This window comes from Nilaparvata lugens, chromosome X (assembly GCF_014356525.2).
Source record: "Nilaparvata lugens isolate BPH chromosome X, ASM1435652v1, whole genome shotgun sequence".
Lineage (NCBI taxonomy): Eukaryota > Metazoa > Arthropoda > Insecta > Hemiptera > Delphacidae > Nilaparvata > Nilaparvata lugens.
In genome coordinates, this window is record NC_052518.1 from 99,040,253 (window position 1) to 99,051,517 (window position 11,265).

General features: G+C 44.3%; 1 protein-coding gene across 1 annotated transcript; it reads left to right on the forward strand.

The window, feature by feature from the left end:
* The first annotated feature begins 3,070 nt into the window (after positions 1–3,070).
* Positions 3,071–4,192, forward strand: LOC120354712 (protein NYNRIN-like). Its single transcript, XM_039442148.1, has one exon. It carries the CDS (start codon positions 3,071–3,073, stop codon positions 4,190–4,192), a length of 1,122 nt encoding a protein of 373 aa, XP_039298082.1.
* Positions 4,193–11,265: the final 7,073 nt, after the last annotated feature.

The window sequence follows — 11,265 nt, forward strand, 5'->3', positions numbered from 1 at the left end:
CCCTAGTTGACCCTAGGAATGACCCTAGTTCGAGCTGCTCGTCCCACGAACTATGAAGAGCTGATCATGATCGCCAACGACCTTGAAACCGACCTCAACAGTCGACCAAAATATAAGCCGCCTCAACCTACGGCACCCGCAGGGCCACCCCATCGATAGCCGCCGCCGAGGTTCAACTACAACCAGCTTCCTCAGTGTCATTACTGCCCGGCCAAGCATTTTCATCGCGACTGCCCAGAACTCACGAAGAAACGGCAGGGAAATGGTGATACTGGAGAGACTCGGACTCCACCCCTCCAGCACGGAAAGTAGGAGTCCACTACACTAACGATGAGGTGCAAGACCCGCAGCGCCAGCCTCGCAGGTCACCACCCCAACTACAAGCGATAACCGTCACCGAACCGGCCAGCCAGTCATTCCTTGGTCACGCCACCGTGGATCCTGCCAGCATCACCAAGCCTCCTTCCAACGTCACCAAAGACCCCTCGCTCTTCTCGGCTGACGGAGACTCTCCACGGTACCTAGCAGCCGCACCTCCACGGGCTATCAAGAATGACCCAGTACCAGTCGTCACCCGGGTCACCGTCTCACAACAGCAACCGCATCCGGCACACCCTTGCGCGTCAACCACCCAGCCGTCACTCATGACCGTCTCACTCACAACGGATCGATCGCCTACCCGTCACGCCACCGTAGACCCTGCTAGCGTCGCTAAGTCTCCTTCCAATGTCACCGAAGACCCCTTGCTCTTCCCGGCTGACAGAGACTCTCCACAGCACCCAGCAGCCGCGCCTCTACTGGCCCGCGAGAGGACAGCATCACCAGCCGACGATGAGCGCGTCATCGACCACCAGCCTGGGGAGGAACATGCAACTGTGACCCACACGCACCCACCACCTACCGGGGTCGCTGTCATGGACGGAGTCACCAACACTGCCCTCGCCGCAGTCGACGACCAGGTCACCAACACTGACCCAGCCACATTCAGCCACCAGGTCACCAAGACTGCCCCAGCCGCAGTCAGCCACCAGGTCACCAAGACTGCCCCAGCCGCAGTCAGCCACCAGGTCACCAAGACTGCCCCAGCCGCAGTCAGCCACCAGGTCACCAACACTGCCCTGGCCGCAGTCACCGACAAGGTCACCAACACTGCCGCCCCAGTAGTCAACAACCACATCACCAGCCCTCCGCCCAGCCAAGCACCGAACCTAGCCTTGATCCAGATAGACGGACAGACTCTACCCCGGATCCCTGTCATCCTCGCGGGTAAACAACTACACGCTCTACTCGATTCAGCCGCAACGCACAACTTCGTGAGAGCTGCCCACCTCGACCACGGTACACGGATCCAACCACTGAAGCTACCTGTACTGCTGGCCAACCGTCCCACTAGCTGCGAAACGGCCATACAAGGACATCTGAAACTCCAGATCCAACAGCACATTCAAAATATTCCCTTCCTAGGTCTACCTGACCTACGCGAAGACATCATCTTGGGATGACCATGGTTTTGGGAGAATAAGGCAGTGCTTGACTTTGAGCAAGACAGGCTAATCTACGGCAAGACACAGCGAGACACGATCTTCTGGATAGCACAACCACCAGTCTCAGTAGAGATGGACACTCACCTGGTTGACAAGTTACTAGAAGACACGCCCAGCGACCAGCACCGACGGTTAACAGTATTACTGCAACAGCATGCAAAATTGTTCATGGAGCAGATGCCACCCTCCATCACCACGGCCGCCACCATGACAATTCAACTCAACAGCTCAGAAATACGCAGCCAGCGGCCTTACCGATACTCACGGGAGAAACTATCGAGTCCAAAGTTGCCGCCCTCAAGGAACGCAACCTGGTAGAAGCCAGTGATTCACCTTACAACTCTCCAATCGTTGTTGTCCCCAAGAAGGACGGCACATCACGGTTCTGCATCGATTACCGATGGCTGAATTCCATCACTGTTCCAGCCACGGCACTGCAGATGACCCTACAGGACGTCATTCGAAGCCTGGGAACTTCAAAAATATTCAGCTCACTCGACCTACAGATGGGATACTGGCAGGTACCACTCGCACCCCAGTCTCGACCTTACACGGCCTTCACCACTCCCTACGGCAAAAAGCTACAATTTAAGGTCATGCCTTTCGGCCTACGAAATGCACCCAGCTGCTTCCAATCCATGATGAACAAGGTACTGAGTGGATACGTCGACAAGTTCTGCTACGCTTATCTCGACGACATCATTGTGTACTCGGATACCTGGGAAGAACACTTACTCCACTTAGCCAAAGTGTTTGAACGGTTAAATCTATACAATCTCTCTGTCTCAGCAGCAAAATGCCAGATCGGCCGCAAGCAACTTGAATACCTCGGTCACATAATCACCTCCGAGGGCAACCAAGCAAAACCGCAGGCTATCCTAGCTGTGACTTCTGCCCAACCACCCACCACCAGAAAGAAACTGCGAGAATTTCTCGGAGTAGTCGGCTGGCTACGAGAATTTTTACCCAACGCCGCTGACATTTGTGCGCCTCTGTCTGAGCTACTTAGCACGAAGACGCGATGGAAATGGTCACCAACAGAAGAGACAGCTTTCCGCCGCCTACAAGCATTGACCGCCAACATCCAACCACTTTGTCGACCAGATTTCTCCAAGACCTTCATCCTACAGACAGACGTCAGCAAGGTCGGTATAGGGGCTGTCCTATACCAAGAAATCAACAATGACCATAAGGTGTTCACATACGCCAGTGCCAAGCTGAACCACACAGAACAACAGTATCACAGTAACGAACAAGAGTGCCTTGCGGTTGTCTGGGCAATAAAGCGATATCGCCCTTACCTGGAAGGCAGGCCATTCATACTCCGTACCGACAATAAGGTGATTACCTGGTTACAAACTGCAAAGGACAGCCGCGCCAAACTCACTTGATGGGCCCTGCTCCTACAAGAATTTGACTTCACCCTAGAACACTGCCCGGGTAAAGAGAATCAGTTCGCCGACACACTGTCACGACAACCCGACAACGAAAAAGTTGAGGAGACCAGTCAACAACTAGAACGAACCATGCCTCCCGACATCCTGCCAGTCACCAGTGAACCCGCTACGCTAGCAAGCATCGCAACCGAAACTGAACTGTTAGAAGAGATTCGGAAAGCACAGGCCACAGACGACCAGATCAACGTGCAGGTGCAACGATGGATGGAGATCGAACCCCGACCGTTGGAGGATCAACCGGGAACTGATCAAGTATTCCTCACCAGTTACCGCCTACACAACCGACTCTGGGAGAAGAAGACACGCGACGGTTGGCGAATAGTCATACCGCCCAACTTTCGCACCCGGCTACTGTTCCGCTATCACGACGATGATCTAATGGGACATCCAGGCTACGCTGAAACCTACCAAAACATCGCTACATACTACACTTGGCCCCGTATGAAGGTGCAGATAACTGCGTACGTACAAAATTGCCTTCTGTGTAGCTGCTCAAAAGCATACAACCGGAATCACGAACCTACGCAACGACCGCGACGGTCTACTAGACCATGGGAAACTGTATGTCTCGATCTGATGGGCCCCTACCCACTCTCCAAGCGAAGTAATCGATTCATATTGGTCATCACTGATTCTTTCTCCAGGTGGATAGAAGCCTACCCGCTGCCTCACGGCGACACAGACATGATTGGCCACACGATGGATATGCACCTGTTTCCCAGATGGGGATGCCCAAAAATCCTACTCTCCAACAATGGCACTCAGTTTACGGGGAAACTATGGAACGAACTCTGCCTCAAATGGGGAGTCTTACACTACACCACGCCAATTTATCACCCTCGAGCCAACCCTACCGAGAGAAGGAACCAGGAACTCAAGAAGGGACTACGGATCCGCCTACAAGAACAACACCAAGAATGGGAGAACCAACTACCATCCGTGCTATTCACCCTGCGAAATCGACAGAACACGGCAACAAGATACAGCCCCAGTCAAATCCTGTTTGGCCAAACCCTTCCATGGCCAGGGGAATGGAGCCACTGGCCTGAAAATCAACTCAAACCGCACAAAGACCATATTAACCAGTGTCTACACACGCTAACCGCAATCCAACGCGAAGCCGTGTTGAACCAAGAAAACTATCTCAATAGGAAGGGAGACCCGATAGCCAAGACACAGCCTCATTACTAGATCGGCGACCAGGTGCTCACACAGAATCATCAACTCTCAAACAAGGCTCAGAAATTCCACACGGGCCTAGCACCCAGATGGAAGGGACCATATACGGTCGCCCACAACCAAGGAGCTGTCTACTGGATCACCCGTGACAACGAGACCATCAAGGTGTACAAGACTCAACTACGCCCGGCTCCAACCACCGACCAGCAACATCTCTTGGAATAACGACCCACCTGTTGGGGGAGACCCTTCTGGTCTTATTTCTGTAATTATTGACCACAACCCACCTGTTGGGGGAGACCCTTCTGGTCTCACTTCTGTAAAATTATCGCCCAATGGCTCTTTTGTATATTTTGTAAACATTGTATCTTGTTTTTTGCAATCAATAAATTCTCGCCGTGGCTACCTCAAACGGGTGGGGGGGGGGGTAATTGATACCTCCCTTGCATTCGCTACCTTTCAGCCTGCCGCTCTGCTCTGCTCCCCACGCCACGCATCAACCAAATGAGTGGTTGACCCACCCCGCCACCAGGGTGCGCCTCAGTCGCCGCCACTCATTCCTGCATTTCTATTGGCCGAGCACCGCCGGCCAATAGCAGCGCAGGTGAACTCGGGGACTGTGAATAAAAGGGGGCTACTCAGCTACCCTCGAGCACTTGCTCACTAGCAGCCTTCACTGAAGAGCCAGAAGAAACCACCAGCCGAGACCACTACCAGAGACCACTACCGAGACCAGGAGCAGAGCAGCGAGCTGGCCAATGAGGGAACCACGGCGAGACTAATCGCAACCTGAGGTGTCTTCCTTGTCTACTACCCAGCCGATGCCTAGGAGGAACCGAGCCGGCCGCCGAATCCAGAAGAGGAGGGCCCTACGTCGGCTTCGCCAGGTGGAGGAGAGGCTGAGGCTGTACACCGCCGCGCCAGCTGCGCCCCAAGACTTAGCGCCCCAGCCTAACAACTGGCGCGCGGTTCTGGATGTGCGGGTTGGGTGCCGAACCGACATCGGAGTGTGTGCAGCGGAAGTCTACGACCCTGCCTGCCCGGGTAAATAGGACCCTTCCTATTTAGAAGGCCCCTTCTAAACGAGGAAGTGGTCGAGGAGGTCCTCCCGGCGGAGATTCGGCACGACCTCTGGCTAGTAGATCACCCGGTCAGCCCTCTCCGTAGCCCGGGTAAACCAGAGTGGAGACTGCGAACCATTGACTTGAGCCCCTGCCGGCCTGCTCTCGCACCAGATGGACCTGCCTGGGACCCTCGCGCGGCGTGGTATCGCGCCAGTCGACGACTACTAAACATCTAGCCTGCCTTGGTCCCTTTTAGGGCCACCAGCAACAATCTTGGTCCCTTTTCAGGGCCACCAGCAACAAACTTGGCCCTTTTCAGGGCCACCAAAAAGCCATTTTTTTCAGACAGTGGTAACAAACCCCTCGCTCGACCCAACTGACTAGCCCAATTGATGAACGAGCCACACCTTCCGCCATATCACGCTACTGGTTGAAACAGGCAGGTTGCTGCCTAAAGTCGTCAAAATGGTCGAACAACACTCGCCCAAGTGAGTGCTGAATCTCGGAACTTCCAGTGTCTTCGTTTAACCCCCGTTAACCTCAGACCCAACTCCTAGTAGTCGAAGGAGTCGGAGTACACTCAGGATATGAGATGTACTATGTTGCTAGCTGCGCACTGCTTCCTTCACTCTCTCTGTTGACCGCTCGTACTGGACACCCGCACTAGACTGTCTCCTACTAGCCCTTCACGAGCCTCCCTCAGTGCCCGAGAGGGAGGGGAGTAAGGATGCGCAGCACTGCTGAGCGGTAGCCCAGCGGCTGGGCTGCTCGTTGGACTCCGCAATTTCATCAAGAGATAACCAAGTGTCTTAGAACAAGCCCTAAACTCAATTCCCCTCACTAGCTACGATATACATCGTGACAAACTTGTTCAATGAATAAGATAGAAATAATCCAGATAAAACCTTTCTAACAATAATCCAGCCTACATATTTATATCGTACCTTTTCTCACCTGTGAAAAGCTACAACACGTTGAGGTACCTCCGCTTCTTATTCAACTGTTTATTATCATTGGCTGAATTCAATATGCATAAGTAGAGGGTGGAGTAGATGTAACAATAAGCCTACAAAAAGTGGCTATATGAATAATATTCCTACCTACAATATTGATACCTGTAAATTTGTTTTATTGTTGTCAAATTTTTATTTGCAGGGAAATGTTTGCGATTGACAATATGTGGAGAATGAGTTTATATATCAGATATGAGATATATCTGTAAGTATCTGTATTGATTCTTTCCAATCCTAAACTCTAATCTCATCTTTCCAGGTGTTTGCCAAAGAAATTTCTAAGACATGATCAATGAGTCTGTCATTGGAGAAGAAGTCAACGATTGGCTCCTGCAACCGAAATTTAGAAGAGCGCGCAGGTAAAAAAGTCTTAATATGGTTCATTATGATTTAACCTTCCGGTGGGCGCGTGGCAAGTAATTGTTCTTGTAATAAGTAGGATGGCGTTCATTTTACTAAGTTGGCACATTCAGTACCTATAGTTGGCAACATTGGTAATACTATCCACATGCTAGATGTTGTTTACATTGATTGTTTCAGTCGTGAGTAAAACACATAGATACGTCCTATAGGCAGCACTCGGTGTTCCTAATTTTCAAATATTCATATAATATGTTATTTTCTAAGAGAATATCCCATTTTTCTCAAGTTTCATTATAAATTAACAATAACTGCAACAATAACTGCACCTGCCCTACTATAAAAAGAGTCAAAAGTACCAAATATCTAGGTGTCCAAATTGATGAAAATTTGAAGTGGGATATACACATAAAATTTATTTGCAGAAGAATGAGATATCTATCCTATAAATTCTACGAAGCAAAAAAAATTCTGAACTCAAAACATCTAAAAATGGTTTACTTTGCACTGGTCCAGTCCATAATTCAGTATGGTATATCCGTATGGGGGGGCTGTTATAATTCTCACTTAGAAGAGCTTTTCATAATTCAAAAATCAATAATCAAAACAATTTTAAATAAACCCAGACTTTACCCAACCGACTTGACTTTCAAAGAGTTTAATGTGTTAACAGTTAGGCAGTTGTACGTAATAAATGTAGCGAAATATATAATCAAACATAAAGCTACTTTTCCTTGCACAAATAACACAATCAATAACCTGTACAATCTGAGACCCTCCTCAAATAAGTATCTTATGTACAATACAAACATTGAAACCATCAGAAGACAACTTATATATTTAAGCACTAAATTGATAAATAAAATTCCTGAAGAATATATCTGCTGCGCAAAATTGACTAAAAAAATAAAACATGAAATTAGTATTTGGATTAAAACGAACTATTTTTTCTACCTGTAAATTAAACAAAGTAAAAGAGGAACTTAGTGTTTTTGTGTGCTCACTTACCAATCTAGTGTGGACCTTTTTATTTATTTTTCTTTATTAAATTAACTATCCTATCATCCCACCTCACCTTTTTTCCTAATCCTTTATTTTCCCTCTCAAGGATTGAAAGCCTTCCTAGTACATGGGTAACCATAGTTGGAAGAGCTTCAATCCCACCCCTTTACACCAAATTCTGAATTAGCATCTTGTACGGACATTTTTTTTTTTTTTTGTACTAATTTTGCTAGTTGTTTATTCTTGTTGTAATTTAATATTACTTGTATTTTATGTATGTGTGTAAAGGAAAATAAATTTAAATTGAAATTGAAATTGAAATTATTATATGTGCCTTGTAAGATGTTTTTTGATATTTTGACAATAGCTGAAATTAAATTATTCTTTTAATGTGATCAGTATTTGTATTCAATTCAATGAGTAACAATTTCCAGTTTGGAATATCACAGAGTTTCACTGAATAAAAAGTGTAGAGATTTTATCAAGCTTCATTTTTGAATAGTTAGTTATGTCGGTTGAACGCATTGTTCTCAAGATATGAGCGTGTGAGCAAAACGCTGAAAAATGCAACTTTTAAACCACCCCCACCCCCTTAGCATTTTTTATATGTTTACCTCCTTACTACACTAAACAGAACTGAGGGGTCAAAAATTGTCTTCCAAACTTTTCCCTCTATAACCTTTCTCTGACTGGACTATAAGTGAAACAAAAGCGTTATGCAGTGAAATGATAAGTTAGTTAATAGAGCAGGAAATATTGTAGTTACAATAGAAAAATAAATCCACAAGATCATTATTTGATTAAGTTCTTAAATATTTCTAATTTGTCGGGCTTTCTTTGCTTTGCCACACTCATACAGCGGAAGTATACTGCGGCTATAAAAATACTAGTTATTTTGTTCTGTTGGTTTTGCCAAAATATTTTAGTGAAATAAATTCACTGTGCACAGAGTTTTCTATATCTTCTATTCATTCGTGTTTCTATATCACGCTGTTAAAACTTCAAATTAACAATTGCGTCAGATATAAACGCCTAAAGCAGTTATTATATATATTTTTTTAGAAGAAAATGGTGACTATAATTTGACGCCCCTTCTAACTCGGCGCCCGGGGCACACGCCCACGCTGCCCCCCCCCTGGATCCGGCCCTGCATATAATGTTCATGAGTGTATGAAGGAGGGCCAGAGATGGAAACAAACAAAACAAACAGCCTGAAATTTGATTTACTTTGTACTTTGAGACTTTGAGCATTTTTTATGCTTCCCATTCAAGAAAGTGCAGACAGCTTGAATTGAATGTCGTCACAACATTGGTCTGTCTGCTGCCTCATCACAGCAGGTTCTGCTGAGTCTGCTGCCTCAACTGTCAATAGGTTTAACTCCACTTGAGTTATCCACGATGGAAAAGCATTGGGCTGATGTTTTCATTGACCACTAACACGGAAAAAGTGTTTCTTTCAACACTCCCCAACCCTCTAAATAGTGTGAAATTGTTCAAGTTTCTTTCAACCCTCCAAAGAGTGGAAGTGGTAGAGGGGAAGTAGCCTATATTATCTGGTATTGGAGGTGAATCATATCAATGGAAATATGTATCGATAAATATGTATTTCGAAGAAATGATGTATTAAAAATATAATACCAACTCATTTACTGTATTTGATACTAGGAGGAAACCCGTGTTCCGGGTCTATTTTAAAACTTGGCAAACTGAGAACTTGACGCAATGAGATCTTGAAGAATTGAAAATAGGCCTATAACCATCCTCAGTTAATTAAGAATCTATATGCAAAATTTCGCGTTAATCAGTCCAGTAGTTCAGACGTGATGATGCGTCAAACATAATTTTCCTATCGTCCCGTACGTGTTTTACCAGCTCTTTCCTTTAATATGGTATAGATGTTGATGGACGTAGTCTACTTGATAGTCATATTATGCTACGTCATATATGCTACTTGCGTATTGTAATTGATCACCCATATTTCAATTCAATTTCATTTATTGCCAATTAGAATATTCAAAACATATTACAAAATCTTTATAATATGACATATCATTAAAAATATAAATAAACAAGCATAATTACTCACATATATATATATATATATATATATATATACTTGAATGAAATTAAAATAAAATATAAAATCTAGGCATCACCAGCAAAAAGAAAAACTTTGCCCGCTGGTGAGAGTTGCAAAACAGTAAAAGAAAAACATAATATTTCGAAATAATGCAGAAAGTTAAAGTTAAATTTAATCAATAATCACAAAATTTTATAACAGCAGAATCATAAAAAATCAAACAAATATTGTGCAGAGAAAAGACTATGAAATGAAAATGAAATAGTCTAAATTAAATTGCTACCGGTATATTTAAAGTAAAGAAATATTCCCTTTTAATCCACTCATTAACGCTCTTTTTACTAATTTTGAAATCAAAGTCAAAAGGTATTGCATTGATCAGTTTACTGCTTGTGTAAATTAGCTGTCTTCTGATCAATGAAACTTTAGTAGGATAAACTTGAAATTCATCTGTTACACCCGGTCTGAAATGATAAGTGTTCTTGATCAACTTTGGGAAGATATTTCTATTTTTTACTAAGTATTTTATTAAGACTTTGACATATAGTTGTCTCACGGTAAAAACATCATATGTGTTCTCATTGTATTTTGTCTATTTGTTTTTCGCATAGTATAGCAAATAAATATGTTTTTTAATCCAATTCAATATTGGAATTGATCTAAATATGATTATTGATATTCAATCAACGGTCGATACTGCTGACTGTGTCAGATTCTATATCAGAACAGACCAGAAGGATGGAGACTTCTTCTCTATCATCCACACAATACACAAACCAGAAGTACCCAGTATATTCAATTACAATTTTTTTGATGGCATGCATTGTACAATAATACAATATTGACACAAGTCAAATTGGTAACTTACATTGTAAAAAATATTAAGATATTAAAATGACAAAAAATATCTCAAATCAATGACAAGAATCACATCATTTTAAAAATTTCTCAATTCAAAAAGTTCCATTACACTGTAAAATGATTTTTCGATCAACAAAACTTCAGAGTCAATCTCAGATATAACACAGGTGGGAGAGAGACAGTACTTTCTAGAAGCCCATAGAATTGTAAACAGAATAGGTGACTCAGTCCTATAGACAATAGAGACCGGACAATCTTCAGCCAGGGCTTCGCTGCCCCTTTGTTCTGACTCATCACTCTGTCTCCCTCTGTTTGTTTCCATCTCTGTCCCTCCTTCATACCACTCATGAACAAGTGTGAATTAGGTTATATTATAAATTTGGTTAGGGATCGCTTGTCTATAAAGTAGAATAGTCAGAGTGATGAACAAGAAGTCTGTGATAACCAAGAGGTTCAGTGGTGAAGGAACAGAGTGTCAGCCATACCCAAACCCTGGCAGTTCCTAGTGATAATTGTGATTTTTATTAAGTAAATAAACAAAACCAAGAAACCTATTGAACCATAATATAAAGCCAAACCATACATTTATTGTACCTGTGGTACCTATTGTATTTATGATACCTGTTGGCCACAGGACGTACCTATGAAGACAGAGAAAATAATGTGAGTTTTTCATTATAATATTATATTTCATTTATTTTGCTT